The sequence below is a fragment of the Peromyscus californicus genome, unplaced genomic scaffold (assembly GCF_007827085.1).
Source record: "Peromyscus californicus insignis strain IS unplaced genomic scaffold, ASM782708v3 Scaffold_10__1_contigs__length_136768540, whole genome shotgun sequence".
In the NCBI taxonomy this organism is placed as follows: domain Eukaryota; kingdom Metazoa; phylum Chordata; class Mammalia; order Rodentia; family Cricetidae; genus Peromyscus; species Peromyscus californicus.
The window spans coordinates 135,858,597-135,878,310 of record NW_026294391.1 but is presented as its reverse complement, the minus strand read 5'-3'; the positions used below and the strand labels follow the sequence as shown (position 1 = coordinate 135,878,310).

General features: G+C 37.6%; 1 protein-coding gene across 3 annotated transcripts in view; it reads left to right on the top strand.

Annotated features, from left to right (window-relative positions):
• The window catches only part of F8 (coagulation factor VIII), a 201,637-nt gene that overhangs the window by 29,267 nt on the left and 152,656 nt on the right, over positions 1-19,714 (top strand). For all 3 annotated transcript variants that reach the window (XM_052742782.1, XM_052742780.1, XM_052742786.1), the window contains 3 exons: positions 3,892-4,104; positions 11,352-11,420; positions 13,537-13,653. In XM_052742782.1, coding sequence (XP_052598742.1) covers positions 3,892-4,104; positions 11,352-11,420; positions 13,537-13,653 — 399 coding nt within the window. The remainder of the gene's footprint in view (positions 1-3,891; positions 4,105-11,351; positions 11,421-13,536; positions 13,654-19,714) is intronic.

The following is a 19,714-nucleotide window of genomic DNA, read 5'->3' as shown; positions in this document are numbered from 1 at the left end:
CCCTTTGGTAATGCCTAATGAAAGAGATGAAATTTGAAGAGACTCTTTAAAAACATATATTTGTATGCTTCTGAATGTTTCCCTATATTAGTGTAGAAACTCCCAAGTGCATAAACCTCATGGAAGGAGCCTGCTAGTTGCCAACAAGAATAAGAAATAGTTTTTCTATATACATGTAAAATCTCTGTGCTCCACAGTATAAACTTGTTTATATTCTCAGCTTGTAGATGAGCCTAAAAAAGAATAAAAACTCAGCAAATATTTAAGTAAATGAGTGAAAATTTAAAAATATTTATTTTAGGTTTATACATGTGTGCCTGAGTGTATGCATGTATACCATGTGCACATGGGAACCCACAGAGGTCAGAAGAGGGTATTGGATCCTTTGGATCTGGAGTTATCTGTAGTAGTAAGCTACTATGTGGGTGTTGGAAACTGAACCCAGGTCTTCTGCAAGAACAGTAAGCACTCTTATTCTGATGAACCTCCTCCAGAACCATTAATTAATTTTTTGCCAGTATATTATTTCTATGTCATTCATCGAATAGAGTGTTGTCCCTCTAAATAAAAACCTGATTTTTAAAACCTCTCTATCACATCCTAGTATGTAATAACAATCATGAAATAGGAGGCCATGAATTTGAAAAATAGCAAGGAAGGATATATAGGAGGATTTGGAGGAAGGAAAGGGAAGAGGGGAATGATATAATTATCATTTCAAAAACTAAAACAAATATTTTTTTTAATTTATTTTGCAATACAATTCAGTTCTACATATCAGCCACGGATTCCCTTGTTCTCCCCCCTCCCGTCCCCCTCACCTTCCCCCCAACCCCCCCCCCCATTCCCATCTCCCCCAGGGCAAAGCCTTCCCCACAGACTGAGGTCAACCTGGTAGACTCAGTCCAGGTAGGTCTAGTCCCCTCCTCCCAGGCCGAGCCAGACAATCCTGCATAGGCCCCAGGTTTCAAACAGCCAACTCATGCAATGAGCACAAGATCTGGTCCCACTGCCTGGATGCCTCCCAAACAGATCAAGCCAATCAACTGTCTCACCCATTCAGAGGGCCTGATCCAGTGGGGACCCCTCAGCCATTGGTTCATAGTTCATGTGTTTCCATTCATTTGGCTATTTGTCCCTGTGCTTTATCCAACCTTGGTCTCAACAATTCTTGCTCATATAAACCCTCCTCATTCTCGCTAATTGGACTCCCAGAGATCCACCCGGGGCCTAGTCATGGATCTCTGCATCCAGATCCCTCAGTAGTTGGATGAGGTTTCTAGCACAACAATTAGGGTGTTTGGCCATCCCATCACCAGAGTAGGTCAGTTCGGGCTGTCTCTCGACCATTGCCAGCAGTCTGTTGTGTGGGTATCTTTGTGGATTTCTGTGGGCCTCTCTAGCACTTTGCTTCTTCCTATTCTCATGTGGTCTTCATTTACCATGGTCTCCTATTCCTTGTTCTCCCTCTCTGTTGTTGATCCAGCTGGGATCTCCCGCTCCCCCAAGCTCTCTTTCCCTCAACCCTCGCCTTTCATTACCCCCACTCATGTCCAGGCTGTTCATGTAGATCTCATTCCATTTCTCTGTCATTGGGCGATCCCTGTGTCTTTCTTGGGGTCCTGTTTTCCAGGTAGCCTCCCTGGTGATGTGAGTAGCAGACAAGTCATCCTTGTTTCATGTCTAGTATCCTGCTATGAGTGAGTACATACCATGTTTGTCTTTCTGAGTCTGGGTTACCTCACTCAGGATGATTTTTTCTAGATCCATCCATTTGTCTGCAAACCTCATGATGCCATTGTTTTTCTCTGCTGAGTAGTATTCCATTGTGTATATGTACCACATTTTGTTTATCCATTCTTCAGTTGAAGGTCATCTAGGTTGTTTCCATGTTCTGGCTATTACAAACAATGCTGATATGAACATAGCTGAACAAGTGCTCTTATGGTGTGGTTGAGCATTTCTTGGGTATATGCCCAAGAGTGGTATAGCTGGATCTTGGGGAAGATTGATTCCCAATTTTCTAAGAAAGCGCCATATTGATTTCCAAAGTGGTTGTACAAGCTTGCATTCCCACCAGCAGTGGAGGAGAGTTCCCCTAGCTCCACATCCTCTCCAGCATAAGGTAAAACAAATATTTTTAATATATGTGTCCAGGGCATATTTGTTATTGAACTGAGTTGAATTAGGCTAAAGATGCAAGAATGGAGGCAATATTACTGGTTAACAGAATCTAGAGGTCTCAACAAGAACATAATTTTCATTACTTATGTTAGGATTGGTGATCAAGTACCTCTGTAAAATACAAGGTTTATCCCCATTTATAGCTGCTCCTTTTTAATATTTCAAATGAAGTTATAAAAAGTTTTGTGTGTATGTGTGTGTGTGTGTGTGTGTGTGTGTGTGTGCGTGTATGTTCATGTGGGTACATATGTGTGCTAAAGAGGTCATCGTCCTTAGGAGAGAATCCACCACTATTCTGCTAAATAAACATAGTATTAAACCTACTCCTAATGACTTACTAATATATCCATAGATTAGTGCATCTTTCGTGAAGCTTCTTCATTTAGTAGATATCTACTAACACAGAGGCCCATACTGCTCAAGGTGCAGAGGATGAGAGACTATGGGTTGCTCATCCATAAACATCCCTTTTACCCAATGCTCAGGGATCATTTCAGACCAAAAAAAGAACAAAAAGCTTGCAAGAGCCAGAGGCAGTGGATAACAAGGAAGGCTGTTGCACATATGAATTCACAGTGGTTGTGGGTTGTGACAGCCTACCCTTTTTGTTTTGTTTCTTGAGAAAGGATTTCTCTATGAGCCCTGGCTGTCTTGGAAGTTGCTCTGTAGACGAGACTGGCCTTGAACTCAGATATCCACCTGCCTCTGCTTACTGAGTGCTGCTATTAAAGGCATGTATTACAACTGCCTGGCTGAGCTACCCTTTTTTAAACAGTAGTTTGGGACATCAAAGTCAGATCCTAATACTTTTTTTTAATATAAAGAGAATTTTTATTGACAAATAATAGTTGCTGCAGTTGGTGTTTTTTGTTCTGTTTTGTTTTGTTTTTTTAACTTTTTGGGAGCCCACCACCCAGTTCCCAAATAAATACACAGAGACTTATTCTTACTTATGAATACCCAGCCTTAGCTTGGCTTGTTTCTAGCCAGCTTTTCTAACTTAAATGATCCCATTTTCTTTAACTACATTTTGCCTCTGGGCTTTTATCTCTCTTCATTCTATATATCTTGCTTTCCTTTTTACTTCATGGCTATCTGTGTGGCTATATAGCTGGACCGTGGTGTCCTCCTCTCCTACTTTTTTTACTCCTCACTCTTCCCATTCTCCTATTTATTCTCTCTGCCTGGCAGCATCGCCTATCCCTCTTTCCTGCCTAGCTATTAGCCGTTTAGCTCTTTATTAGACCAATCAGGTGTTTTAGGCAGACAAAGTAACATAGCTTCACAGAGTGAAACAAATGCCACATAAAAGAATGCAACACATCTTTGCATCATTAAACAAATATTCCACAGCATAAATGAATGTAACACATCTTAAACTAATATTCCACAACAAGTTGCATATGTCTTGGAGGTACAGTGTAATGTTTTGGTACACTGTGCTTTAAAACTTGTTATTTTATCATATACATATAGTACATAGTAATGGTATAATATATGATGTTTAATATAGACACATATTGTGCAATATTTAAAACAACTTGAACATATCTATCTCCTTGAACATTTTATCATTTCTTTATGGTGAGAGCTTTCAACATCTTGGAAGTCTATTTATTGTGTAGAATCCATAACAAATTGGAACTTAACATGTTTCTGAGTTCACAGTAGACACAAAAAAGACAATTTTATACCTTCTTCCTTTAGGAGCTGAATATGAAGATCAGACAAGCCAAAGGGAGAAGGAAGACGATAAAGTTTTTCCTGGTGAAAGTCATACCTATGTTTGGCAGGTCCTGAAAGAGAATGGTCCAATGGCCTCTGACCCTCCATGTCTCACCTATTCATATCTTTCTCATGTGGATCTGGTGAAAGATTTGAATTCAGGCCTCATTGGAGCTCTGCTAGTATGTAAAGAAGGTAACCATATGAAAGAATGGAAATGATATGAAACAGAGAAGGACAAAACAGAATCTGTTGGTAACTGTGAGCTTTTGAATTCATTGCTCTGAAAAGGGCTTCTTTTCCCTGGAATTATATTCATAGAAATGAGAATAATCCAGTTTTTTTAAGCAATAATATTTGTTCTATGTAATACAGTGAACTCTAGCTTAAGAACATCTAAGATCTGCAATTAGGTCTCTGTTTACAAATAATTTCTATATTCCACCTGAAATCTGTGTGCTATCTCAGCAGTGTTTTTTCTCTCTTTTGCTTTTTGAAAACGTGGAATTTTCTTAAAAGTTTCATGGAGACAAGCATATTTGTGTGTGTGTGTGTGTGTGTGAGATCAGTGATATATTTATTGGTTCAGGTGCTTATTTTGTAAACCAAAGGTATACACAAATATAAGAAAATATACATTTGCTCATAACTTGTTATTCTAAAGATAATCTTAATCCTGTTCATCTGTTATTTAATTTATAATTTAATAGCATACACTTATAAAGAAGTAAACATTATAATTTGATTTTAATTATTTTGTGTGGAAAGTCAGCTTCATCGGAACTTCTTTGTTCTAGTTATCTATTGCTCAATAACTCCATAATTTTGTGGAGCAATAATAATATGTTATTTCTGATAGTTTTCTTTAGTGTCATGGAATTTGGAATTGTCTTGTGTATGGATATGTCAATTTTAGTCAAAAAAGTTGTCAGAGCTGAGATCACTTCAAAAGTATTTCATATGTTTTACATCTATGCTTGAAAGATGTCTTTCATATGTCTTACATCTATACTTAAACTGAGATAATCTCCACATGATGTCTTTAGCATAAGCAATACAAGGGATCCAGACATTTTATATGGTCTCAAGAAAGAGTCCATTGGAAGATGTATTACATTTCTAATTACTTCTGTTTCATTCTGTTATGTCATACATACTCATTCTGTTATGTTATGGAGGATAGACAAAGAATCTAGGAACATACCATTTCCGAATAATAATGAATGTGTTTCAGAGGAGGGGGAGAAGACTAAAGTTTATAATTACTTCATTTAGAAACTTGGTCTCTCTTATACTGAGTTCAGTTTCATAGCTATAATTAATAACAAAGCAAAGACCCATAATGTGTTATTTGTGTGATGTAAAGACTGTAACATATATAACATACAAGTAAGTTTATAAGCAAATAGTTTTTGACAGAATTAAATTATCACTAGAGGTCTAGTTCTGGATAACGTGAGTGAACCCATTTTACTCTTTTGTTTGTTTGTTTGTTTGTTTGTTTGTTTTTCGAGACAAGGTATCTCTGTGTAGTTTTGGTGCCTGTCCTGGATCTTGCTTTGTAGACCAGGCTGGCCTCAAACTCACAGAGATCTGCCTGTCTCTGCCTCCCAAATGCTGGGATTAAAGGCGTGCCACCACTGTCTGGCTCACATTTTACTCTTTATCCTTGACTAAATTCAGTGATTTGAAAAAAAAAACTTGACAAAAATTACAACCTAGTTCTTTGAAATTTCTAAAAGTAAGTAAAACAACCTGTAGATAAGGAAAATCACCAGAATTCAAAGGACCAGCAATGATAGGGAGGTTACCTTTTTCTCCCTTGTAGGATTCTCTAACCTGTATTAAAGCATAGCTTGAAACTTGGAAATGAATGCTGTGCCTCTGGGAACTGGAAAGGTATATGTTAGTGCTCAGAGGGTAGGGAGAAATAACAGTTTCCATTCCTTTCCTCCATTCTTTCATGCCCCAGCTCCAGCTATATCCATGGCAGAGACAATGACTGGCAACAGAAGCCTACAGGAGCTAAAATCAAAGGAAGAGGATCTGGTTCAGATGTAACAGTTGACGTCTTCTGGTTAAGGAACCAAAAAGAGATATCTGAGCTTTCTAGCTCAGAAAACTAGAAAATAAAAGGATGAGAAAGAAAGACCGCCATACATTCTCCCTTCACCATCTCCTCCTGCTAGTTCCCTTCCCTCCCACAGATAGTTTTGCTTCTGTTTTCATATATGTATATGATTATTATTATGTTATATATATACATATATATGATACACAAAAGACAGAAAATATGCAATATTTGCATTTCTGAGTCTGGCTTATTTCCAGTGGCATCCATCTTCTTGCTGATAACATAGTTTTATTCTCTTTCTTTGTTTCTGAATAAAACTCAATTGTGTATATATTTACCACAAAAATAAAGAAAAAAGGAAAAATCTCACACCCATAAAGGTATGCAAAAGAATTTGAATTTGTCTCCAACTGGCATATACTTATCTCAAAGACAGTGTAAACTTAAATATGCATTTTTGATACTTAGAAAAACCAACAAAATATTATATGAATATATATAATAAAGTTAAAATAGAGAAATTAAGACATTAAAATAAAGCATAAAAGGAGAGAGGAACAAAAATACAAGAAAAAATATAAAATGATGATGTATTTGTAACTAAACATAAATAATTATATTAGATGTAAATTATCTAAATATACTAAAACCAGAAACCATCACACTGTATATAAAAAGCAAGGACTACTTTTATATTTTGTTACAAGAAATACATTTCAAAAACAATAGCATAGGTTACAAGCATAAGGATGGAAAAAAGACATACAAAGCAAATATGAATATAAAGAAAATTGGAATACTATGAACACATAATCAAGAAAGAATAGTACTGCCATAAGTACAGATATAAAGATCTGTGCAATAGAAATGAGAGTTCAAAAATAAACCCATAAATGTATGGTCATTTGATTTGGTAGACACTAGCTTCTTCACGATGTTGGAATACTTGGCTACACCCATGAAAAACAAGTAATAAAATTAGGCTTTTCCTCATATTACATACAAAATTTAACTCGAAATGGATCAAAGATATACTATAACATACAAAATTAAAAGAAAACACAAGAGTCAAGATTTTATAACTATAGGTTTAGCAATCATTTTTTAAATAATCCACCAAGCTTTTGAGCTTTAAGGTGTATCAAGAAAATAACAAAAATAATGCTTAGAATGGAAGAAAATATTTGCAAATCATATTTGGTAAGTGAGTTATAACTGGATTATGCAAGGAAATCTTAACGGCAATAATAAAAGGACAACTCAGTTTTAAAAGGGGTAAAAGATCTGTAAGGATATGTATCCAAAGAAAATGTGCAAATAGTCCTTGGATATTTAGCTCAGTGGTAGAACCTTTACCTAGCATGTGAAAGGCCCTAGTTTACATCCCCACCACAACAAAAATAAATAAAAGAAACAGAAAATATAGAAATGGCCAGTAAGCGCACCAAAGACACTAATACTATTAGCCATTAAGGAAAAAGCAAATCAAAATAAAAATAAGATATCACTTCACTGTTGCTGGAGTTTTCTCCAGTCCTGCCTGGCCCAAGGTCAGGACAAATCTCTATCACCCGCCAGTCCCGCAGCTGCTCAGACCCAACCAAGTAAACATACAGAGACTTATATTGCTTATAAACTGTATGGCTGTGGCAGGCTTCTTGTTATCTAGCTCTTCTATCTTAAATTAACCCATTTCTATAAATTTATACCTTGCCACATGGCTCATGGCTTACCAGTATCTTACATGTTGTTACTCATGGCTGCGGCTGGCAGCACCTCCTGCCTCAGCCTTCCTGTTCCCAGAATTTTCTGCTTGTCCCGCCTATACTTCCTGTCTGGCTACTGGCCAATCAGCATTTTATTTATACAGAGCGGTATCCACAGCACTCCACATCCACTAATATGGATCTATCGTTTTTAAAATAAGATAAATAAAGTCTGGAGAGATGACTCAGGAGTTCCCAGCACATATGTCAAGCAGCTCACAAACCCCTGGAATCTCCAGCTCTGGGGGGATCCAATGCCCTCTTCTGGACTCCGTGGGTACCTACATTACACATAGACACACAAGTACACATAATTAAAAAATGAAATGTTTAAAAAATAAGAAAAGTAGTAAATATTGAGGATGTGAGAAATTTTAACCCTAACATTGCTTTAGAAGATGGTTTGGTGCTTCCTCAAATTTTTACAAACAGAATTACCATTTAATCTAATAATTTCTAAATATAAGCACAAAAGAACAGAAAAACAGATATTCAAACAAAACCATGTATGTGAATGGTTATGGCAGAGCTAATCACAGAAGTTAACTAGAACAGGCAATGAGTTATGGTTTAAAAAAAAGGGAGGGAGGGAGGGGAGAAGGGAAGGAAAGAAAATCCCTCAACTAGCAATGGAAAGGTACTTCTCAATCTGATATCTTAAAGCAAAACAAAACAAAACCCTCCAGGTTAAACCAGGATTGGTGGTATATATCTAGAAGCTCAGTATTTAGGAGTTGGAGGCAGGCAGATCAGGAATTGACAGCATCCTTGTTACATAGCAAATTCAAGGCCATCCTGAGATACATGAGCCTTGTCTCAAAAATAAAATTTTAAAAGATCAATAACACCCTACAGTTAATCTCTCAGTGATGAAAAACTAAATGCTTTCACACTATTAAGACTTGGAACAAGATTCTCTTAACTATTTTTATTTGATATAGCACTGGCAGTCTTGTCTATGATAACATAAGATTGAAAAACATAGATAGCAGTATTATTGTCCCTATTTACATAAAACATAATTGATTATGTATAAAAATCCCAGAGAACTTTTAAATAAAACTCCTATAAATAACTAAGTCTAGGAGGATTACAGGACTCAAGATCAACATATAAAAATCAGTTGTACTTAACATACTGTCAAAGAATAATTAGAAACAATTTTTAAAAGAACAAAATTGCACACAAGTATTTAAAACTTTTTTTAAACAAAACATGTACAATTGCCTGTAAAGTTAAAACTACAAAATGCAGGTGAAAGAAATCAAAGAAGACTTAAGTGGAGAAACACACTATGCTCATGGATATACTGATTAGTTTTTTTGTCAGCTTGACATGAACTACAGTCATATGAGAGAGGGAACCTCAGTTAAGAAAATGCCTCCATAACGTTGGCCTGTAGGGCATTTTCTTAATGATTGATATGAAAGGACCCAGCCCATTGTGAGTGGTACCACCACTGGCATGTGGTCCTGGGTGCTATGAGAAAGCAGGCTGTATAAAGTATGGGGAGCAAGCCAGGAAGCAGTGTTCTTTCATACTGCCTGGTTCAGTTCCTGCCTCCAGGTTCCTACCTTGAATTCCTTCCCTGACTTTCTTCAGTGATGAACTACAACTGTAAGCTGAACACCCTAACTTACTTTCGGTCGTGGTATTTTTCACAGCAATAGAAAGCAAACTGTAACAGTGGGCTACAAAATTCAACATAGTAAAGATATCTGTTCTCACCAATGTACACATACCAGTCAGATTTCAAGTATAACTTTTGTTGATATACACAAATTTAGTCTAAAATTTCTAGACTGTTGGTTGCTAAATTAGTCAAACATATTTTACAAAAGAATAGAGTTTATTAATCACTACCCTAATTTATAACTTACTATACAGCTGAACTATTATTGCACATTCCTCAAAAGTTAATGAAACAGGATAGATAGGCCAGTAGAGCCACAAAAAACTGATTTGGTGTAAAATACAATCAATGGAGAAAGGATAATTTCTTCTACAAATGGTGTTAGAATAACTGGACATTCATATACAAAAATGAATCACAACCTAAATCATACTCCTTATACAAATATTAACTCAAAACAGATTAAAGTTTTAAAATGTAAAATGCAATACCTTAAAATTTTTAGGAAACATACCAGAAAGTCTTCATTATTGGGGAAAAGAGAGGGGTCAAAAACTGACTCCAAAAAGCCATTAAAAGTCACAGCAAAAAGAAAACATGAAAGTGGGAGGGGGAATTGTTGGAAAGAAAAGTATCAGTAGCAGACAGAAGATGAGATGAGGGAGTGGTGGGTAAAAATGACTAATATTCATTATATACGTGTATGAAACTGCCAACAAATTGAAAATATGTGAGTGTATAAACTGAACTATGTCAAAATAAATAACTTTTGCTTTGTGAAATATACTGTTAGGAGAATGGGGGAGAGAGCCAGGCACAGCAACACATCTGTACCCACATACAAATGTGCACACACACGCATGCACGCGCGCACATACACACACACACACACACACACACACACACACACACACACACATGCACAAACATATATGCACAATTAAAAAACTATATTGATAGATGTTTAAAGTGTGAGTTTTGTTGTTTTTTACCCATAACTTTTACTCATTTGCAATTACATAAGTATAAAAGTTACAAGAGCAAGAGAAGATTCCTAAATTAATTGCCCAGATACACATCTCATTAACAATGCTTACTGTTTTGTAATTTTCTGCTGTGAAATCTGTCTATTTGTCTATTTGTCTGTCTGTCTGTCTGACTATCTATCTATCTATCTATCTCTATCTATCTATCTATCATCTATCTATCTATGTGTTTTATTTGGGCTTGTATTTTTGTATTTTAAATTCCATTTTCTAGCAATAGTTTTTTTAATTTTGCAAAAGTAATGATTTAGAAGAAATTTGAAACTTGCATAAATAACTGTTAAGTTTCAAACCCAAGACAAATGGCTGAGGTACCTATTTAACATATCAAACTGGACCTGGCATCCAGGTTCTCCCAGTATCCCTCAGTCTCTACCTGTTACAGGGTATGTCTTGCATACACCGCCCTTTACCCTGAACTTTCCTGCCAGAGGCTCTTCCCTGTATAATCCAGACATTTTGGTTATCCTTACCTTTTGGACCTTTGGCCTCCTGGCTGATGCACCTGGTTCCCCTCTCTCTCCTCTGCCTTCCCCTCCCCCCGTACCACATGGCTCAGCTCAGTTTGATCATGTCCATTCTGGACTCTCCCAGGTGTCCCTGCCTCTGACTATGTTCTCCCACATATCTTTAATAAACTTTCTCCTCCAACATACATAAGGAACAATCATGTCCTTTCTTTTCCTTTTATTTTCTTTTTTATTCTATAGCCATGTTTTTCATTTTAGAAACATCAATTTAAAGGACTTTACACCAGAGAACATCACAGCAGAGTTGACATTAGGCAAAGGATTCTTTTTTTTTTTTTTTTTTTTTTTTTTTTTTTAATGCTCAAATGGTTTGTGAATAAATGGCTCCTCCTTGTGGCAATTTTCTACAATGGCATTTTAAATGGAAGACAAATGCTGTCACTTCTTTTTCAGGAAGTATTTCCAAAGAAAGAACACAAATGTTGCACCAATTTGTACTACTTTTTGCTGTGTTTGATGAAGGTTAGTGAGCTTCAATCATATATTTGAATTCCTAAAAGAAGTCAAATATGTAACAAGTATATTTATCCCATGTTGGAGAATGTGGGCTATATATGTTCAGAAAAGGTGATGTTGATTATAGGAAGATCACAAACTGTATTACTGTTCAAGAGTGAAGGAAATGGAGGATGAGAATGACTCTAAGACAAAAATGCGACCTAAGTTCCAATTGCATATAAGAAGTAAAAAGATAGAGCAGCTTGGTTTTAAGTAATAAATACTTTTGGCTCTACTTCTTAAATATCTTCTTTTAAAATCTTTTGTTACATTTTAATTATTTATTTATATGACTTTGGGGAGAGGAGGAGTATCCATGCTATGGTGCTTATATGGAGGTCAAAGGACAACTTGTGGAAATCAGCTCTTTCCTTTTCCCATGTGGGTTCCAGTCAGGTCACCAGGCTTGGTGGCTGGCAACTTTACCCACTAAGAATTCTTGTTAGCCCCTAAATATCTTCTTTTAATAATTGTCTATTGCTAAGTGCACAACATTGGGCAAATTACTTACCTTTCTCTGCTTTATTTTCTCACATCTAAAATTGAAATAATAGTATTTTTCATAGGATTGTTACAGGGACTAATTGATTTCACTTAAGTAATTTAGAACATTGTGTAACAGAATAGGTATATAATCCTCTCCCCTTTTATCCACTTGCACTGTTATCTTCTTATTTGAGGCTGTGTCATCTTTATCCTGACTAGTCTCTGTCTTTTTGTTTTTCACATTCTATTTTTATTAAAGCAGTCCAAGCAATTTTCAGTTGTGGTGATATATTGTTTACCCTAATAAAATTTGCCTGAAGATCAGAGAAGCAGAGCAGGCCACAACCACCACCTCTTACCTCACCAACTCCTCAGCCTGAAAGAGCCTCTACTTCCTGTCTCCTCACACCTTATATACCTTTCTCTGCCCAGCCATCACTCCCTAGGATTAAAGGCATGTGTGCTTCCCAAGCAAAGGCATGAGATCTCAAGTACTTGGATTAAAGGTGTGTGCCACCACTGCCTGACTCTGTTTCTCTCCTAGACTGAGTCAATCTCATATAGTCCAGGGTGGCTTTGAACTCACAGAGATCCAGTGTAGCTAGAGTTTTCCTGCCTGGCCCACAGTCAGGACAAATCTCTCTCACCTGCCAGTCCCAAGCCGCTCAAACCCGATCAAGTAAACACAGAGACTTATATTGGTTACAAACTGTATGGCCATGGCAGGCTTCTTGCTAACTGTTCTTACAGCTTAAATTAATCCATTTCTATTAATCTATACCTTGCCACATGGCTTGTGGCTTACCGGTACTTTACATCTTCCTTGTCCTGATGGCGGCTGGCAGTGTCTCCCTCACCCAGCTTCCTGTTCTCTCAATTCTCCCCTCTGTTAGTCCCGCCTATACTTCCTGCCTGGCCACTGACCAATCAGTGATTTATTCATTGACCAATCAGCAACACATTTGACATACATACCATCCCACAGCAATCCAGATGGATCTCTGCCTCCCAAGTGCTAGGATTAAAGGTGTGTACCACCACTGTCGGACATCTATGTTTAATCTAGTGGCTTGTTCTGTTCTCTGATCTTCAGGCAAATTTTATTAGGGTAAGCAATATATCACCACATTTCCCCTTTTTTTGCCTAAAATAATAGTTTCAGTGCTTCAGCTTTTGTTAGTTTTGGAGAGGAGATTGGGAAGCCTTCAAGTTCCTAGGGTTTCCTTGCTACAAAATGAGATAAAGCAATTTATGACAGGGCAAGGACTGACAACCCTTTTAAATCTACCATCTAACTTGCAAAATGAAATTCTTGTGGCTCAAACTAACCAGTATTCTTCCTTCTCCTAGTTATCATTTGCCATTATTCTTCCCCACTATCATTATGAACAAATATATAGGGAGAAAGAATTGGTTTGAAAAAAAATGTAATTTCTTTCTCAGTGACTCTGAGTTTGTGCCTACTCTGCTGACAAAAATTCAGAGTGTGAATAGTCTGTGTCACAAAGGAGGAAAGGAAAGAAGAAAAAGGGGAGTGTAATTCATGAAACAGAGTTCAGCTGACCTTATTTCCCCCCACCCCCTCTCTCACCAGGGAAGAGCTGGCATTCTGAAACAAAAGACTCCTTCACACAGGCTATGGATTCTACATCTACTGGAGCCTGGCCTAAAATGCACACAATAAATGGCTATGTAAACAGATCTCTGCCAGGTATGTACATGACTGCTCAACAATTGTTGTTCGAATCTTAGATGGTCTTTTAATAAAAAACCCAGAGCCAGGTATCAGGGTAAAATCTAAAAGATCAGAGAAGCAGAACAGCCAGCCACTAGTTCTTACCTCTATGAAATCCTCAGCCTAAAGAGGGTGAATTCCTGTTTCCTCATGCCTTATATACCTTTCTCTGCCCTTCCATATTACTTCCTGGGATTAAAGGCGTGTGTGCTTCCTAAGCAAAGGCATGAGATCTCAATTGCTGGGATTAAAGGCATGTGCCTCCACTGCCTGACCTCTATGTCTAATCTAGTGGCTGGCTCTGTCCTCTGATTCTCAAGCAAGTTTATTCGGGTACACAATATATCACCACAAACAATCCTCAGGGTTTTGAGAATTCAAAACCATAACTCTTTTTTATTAATTTTTATTTTACATACCAAACTCCCTCCTCTCCTTCTGTTTCCTCCCCATACCTTTCTACTCCCCCCATCCACTCCTCAGAAAGGGTAAGGCCTCCCATGAGAATCAATAAAACATGGCATATCAAGTTGAGGCAGGACCAAGCTCCTCCTCCCTGTATCAAGGCTGAAGCGAGGAATCCCACCATAGGGAATATGTAGCATGAATTCTAATTGGTCTTAATAAACTGCTGAAAGATCAGAGAGACAAAGGAGCAAGCCACAGCCACTTCCTACCTCACCAACTCCTCAGCCTGAAAAGGGGGCTGAGCTCCTATCTTCCTCCGCCTTATATTCCTCTCTCCACCCAGCCATGCCACTTCCTGTTTCCTCCTCCCTAGTGTTAGGATTAAAAGCATGTGCCTCCCAAGTACTGAGATCAAAGGCATAAGATCCCAAGTGCTGGGATTAAAGATGTGTGACACCACTGTCTGACCTCTATGGTTAACTAGTGTCTAGCTCCACACTCTGATCTCCAGGCAAGCTTTATTTGTTAGAGCACAAACAAAATATAACCACAGGAGTAGATTCCAAAGATCCAGGTAATGCTCCAGGGACAGATACTGGTCCCATTGCTAGGGGTCCCCAAAAGAAACCAAGCTACAAAACTGTCACCCACATGCAGAGGGCCTAGGTCATTTCCATGCAGGCTCCCTAGCAGTAGGTCTAGAGTCTGTGAGCTCCCACAAACTCAGGTCAACTGTCTCTGTGGGTTTCTCCTTCATTTATCTTGATCCCCTCTTGCTTATTTAATCCTTCCTCTCTCTCTTCAACTTGACTCCCAGAGCTTGGCCTAGTGCTTTGCAGTGGATCTCTGCATCTGCTTCCATCAGTTACTAGATGAAGTTTTTATTATGGCACTTAGGGTAGTCACCAATATGATTACAGGACAAGGCCAGTTCAGGCACTCTCTCCACTATTGCTAGGAGTCTTAGCTGTTGTTATCCTTGTGGATTCTTGGGAGTTTCCCTGGCACCAGGTTTCTCCCTTAGCCCATAATGGCCCCTCTATCAAGATACCTCTTTCATTGCTCTCCCTTTCCATCCCTTCCCCAACTCGATCATCCCAATCCCTCATGTTCCATTCCTCTATCTCCCACCCCCAGTTTACCCAGGAGATCTCATCTATTTCCCTTCCCAGGGCAATTCATGTGTCCCTCTTAGGTTCCTCCTTGTTAGTTTCTCTGGGGCTGTGGATTGTAGCCTAGTTATCATTTGCTTTACATCTACTATCTACTTATGAGTGAGTACAACCATATTTGACTTTCTGGGTCTGGGTTACCTCACTCAGGATGATTTTTTTCTAGTTCCATCCATTTACCTGCAAATTTCATGATGTCATTTTTTTAACCACTGAATAATACTTCATTGTGTAAATGTACCACATTTTCTTTATCCATTCTTCAGTTGAGGGGCATCTAGGTTGTTTCCAGGTTCTGGCTATTATGAATAATGCTGCTGTGAACATAGTTGAGCAAGTGTCCTTGTGGTATGATTGAGCATCCTTTGGGTATATATCCAAGAGCGGTTTAGCTGGGTCTTGAGGTAGATTGATTCTCAAATTTCTGAGAAACCACGATACTGGTTTCCAAAGTGGCTGTACAAGTTTGTACTCCCACCAACAGTGAGGAGTGTACCCTTTGCTCCACATCCTCTCCAACAAAAGCTGTCATCAGTGTTTTTCATCTTAGACATTCTGACAGATGTAAGAAGATGTCTCAGAGTCATTTTGATTTGCATTTCCCTGATGACTAAGGATGTTGAGCAATTCCTTAAATGTCTTTTGGCCATTTGAGATTTTTCTGTTGAGAATTCTCTGTTTAGACCTGTACCCCATTTTTTAAATTGGATTATTTGGTATTTCCATATCTTGCTTCTTAAGTTCTTTATATATTCTGTATATCAGCCCTCTGTCAGATGTGGGGTTGGTGAAGATCTTTTTCCATTTTGTGGGCTGCCGTTTTGTCTTATTGACTGTGTCCTTTGCCTTACAGAAGCTTCTCAGTTTCAGAAGGTATATTAATTGTCAATCTCAGTGTCTGTGCTACTGGTGTTATATTCAGGAAGTAGTCTCCTGTGACAATGTGTTTAAGGCTACTTCCCACTTTCTCTTCCATCAGGTTCAATGTAACTGGATTTATGTTGAGGTCTTTGATACACATGGACTTGAGTTTTATGCATGGCAATAGATATAGATCTATTTGCATTCCTCTACATGTCGACATCCAGTTATGCCAGCACAATTTGTTGAAGATGCTTTTTCTTTTCCATTGTACAATTTTAGCTTCTTTGCCAAAACTCAGGTGTTCATAGGTGTGCGAATTTATGTCAGGGTCTTCAATTCGATTCCATTGATCCATATGTCTGTTTTTATGCCTATACCAAGCTGTTTTTATTACTATCGCTCTATAGTTGAGCTTGAAGTCTCTAGAAGTTGCTTTATTGTAAAGGATTGTTTTAGATATCATAGGTTTTCTGTTTTTCCATATGAAGTTGAGTACTATTCTTTCAAGGTCTGTGAAGAATTGTGCTGGGATTTTGATGGAGCTTGCATTGAATCTGTAGATTGCTTTTGGTAAGATGGTCATTTTTACTATGTTAATCCTACTTATCCATGAGCATAGGAGATCTTTCCATTTCTACTATCTTCTTGAATTTCTTTCTTCAAAGACTTAAAGTTCTTGTCATATAGGTCTTTCACTTGTTTGGTTAGAGTTACCCCAAAGTATTTTATATTATTTGTGGCTATTGTAAAAGGTGATGTTTCTCTGATTTCTTTCTCTGTAGCAGGAATCTTAGAAGGTCTTATTAATAAAATCAAACCTGAGGCCAGTTATTGGGATGAATGCTGGAAGATCAGAGAAGCAGAACAAGCCACAGCTACCTCACCTTGCCAATTCCTCAGCTGATCCTGTTTCCTCAGACTGGATGCCTCTGAGTCCTCATTCAGAATGGATCTCAGCTGAGTCGCTGCTCAAAAGCCTAAAAGCTTAACTAGCCAAATGCTTCTAGTTTCTGGTCTTCACGCCTTATATATCTTTCTGCTTTCTGCCATCACTCTCTGGGATTAAAGGCTCACTTCTTGGGATTAAAGTTGTGTGTCCCCATGCCTGGCTGTTTCCAATGAGGCCTTGAACTCACAGAGATTCCAGAGGGATTTCGGCTTCTGGAATGCTAGGATTAAAGGCGTGTGCTACCACTGCCTATCCTCTATTTTTAATATTGTGGCTATTCCGTTCTCTGACCCCAGATAAGTTTATTAGTGTGCACAATATTCCAGGGAACACAATACCACCACATTTCTTAGCCCATTTTTCATTTGTATATAGGAGGGCTACTGATTTTTTTTTGAGTTAATCTTGCATCCTGACACTTTACTGAAGGTGTTTATCAGCTGTAGGAGCAGAATTTTTGGGATCACTTATGTATACTATCATATCATCTGCAAATAGCAAAAGTTTGACTTCTTCCTTTCCAATTTGTATTCCCTTGATCCCCTTTTGTTGTCTTATTGCTCTAGCTAGAACTTTGAGTCCTATATTGAATAAATATGGAGAGAGTGGACAGCTTTGTCTTGTTCCTGATTTTAGTGGAATCGCTTTGAGTTTCCCTCTGTTTAATTTGATGTTGACTGTCGGCTTGCCATATATTCCTTTTATTATGTTTAGGTATGCTCTTTGTATCCCTGATCTCTCCAAGACCTTTAACATGAAGGGGTGTTGGATTTTGTCAAAGGCTTTTTCAGCATCTAATGAAATGATCATGTGATTTTTTTCTTTCAGTTTGTTTATATGGTGGATTACATTGACAGGTGTTTGTATGTTGAACCATCCCTGTATCTCTGGGATGAAGCCTACTTGGTCATGGTGGATGATTTTTCTAATGTGTTCTTGGATTCAGTTTGCAAGTATTTTTTTTTGAGTATTTTTGCATCAATGTTCATGAGGGAAATTGGTCTGTAATTCTCTTTCTTTGTTCCATCTTTGTGTGATTTGGGTGTCAGGATAACTGTTGCCTCATAAAAAGAGTTTGGCAATGTTCCTTCTGTTTCTATTGTGTGGAAAAATTTGAGGAATATTGGGATTAGCTCTTCTTTGAAATTCTCGTAGAATTCTATGTTGAAACCATCTGGTCCTGGACTTTTTTTTGATTAGGAGACTTTTAATGATTGCTTCTATTTCCTTAGAGGTTATAGGTCTATTTAAAAAGTTTATCTGGTCTTGATTTAATTTTGGTAAGTGGTACCTATCCACAAAAGTGTCCATTTCTTTTAGATTTTTCAATTTTGTGGAGTACAGATTTTTGAAGTATGACCTAAACATTTTCTGGATTTCCTCAGTGTCTGTTGTTATGTCCCCCTTTTCATTTCTGATTTTGTTAATTTGGATGTTCTCTCTCTGCTTTTTGGTTAGTCTGGATAAGGGCTTGTCTTTCTTGTTGATTTTCTCAAATAACCAACTCTTTGTTTCATTAATTCTTTGTATTGTTCTCTTTGTCTCTATTTTATTGATTTCAGCTCTCAATTTGATTATTTCCTGGTGTCTATTCCTCCTGGGTGACTTTGCTTCTTTTTTTCTAGAGCTTTTAGTTGTGCTGTTCAGTCACTAGTGTGAGATTTCTCCAGCTTCTTTATGTGTGTATTTAGTGCTATGAATTTTCCTCTTAATGCTGCTTTCATAGTGTCCCGTAAGTTTGAGTATGTTGTGCATTCATTTTCATTGAATTATAGAAAGTCTTTAATTTCTTTCTTTGTTTCTTCCTTGACCCAGTGGTGATTCAGTTGAACATTTTGCAGTTTCCATGAGTTTGTAGGCTTTCTATAATTAGTGTTGTTGAATTTTAAGTTTAAGTCATGGTGGTCCAATCAGATAAAGGGGGGTTATTCCAATTTTTTTGTATCTGTTGAGATTTGCTTTGTGATTGAGCATGTGATCTGTTTTAGAGAAGGCTCCATGAGGTGCTGAGAAGAAGGTATATTCTTTTTTATTTGGGTGAAATGTTCTATCCATGTCTTTTAAGTCCATTTGAGTCATAACATCTCTTAGTTCCCTTATTTCTCTGTTAAGTTTCTGTCTGGTAGACCTGTGCATTGGTGAGAGTGGGGGGTTGAAGTCTCCCAGTATTAATGCGTGGGATTAGATTGTGATTTAAGCTTTAGTAATGTTTCTTTTACAAATATGGGTGCCCTTGTATTTGGGGCATAAATGTTCAGAATTAAGACTTCATCTTGATTTTTTTCATGTGATGAATATAAAATGTCCTCCATCTCTTGATTAATTTTAATTTTATTCTATTTTTTTAGATATTAGGATAGCTACACAAGCTTTTTTTTAGGTCTATTTGATTGAAATATCTTTTCCCAACCCTGAACACTGAGGTAATATGTAGATGTATCCAACCTTCTTATTAAATAATAAACACAGAACCAATGCAAAGAAGAAAGCCAAGAGGTCAGAGCTAAGAGCTAAAACCTTACCCTTCCTCCTGCGGTGGTCCTACCTCTCCGAACCAGAGCTACCCCTGTGTTAAAGTCTTTATATAGAGTTCCTGTCCTGCCTTCTTATTGGTTGTAAACCCAACCACATGACCGCCTCCTCA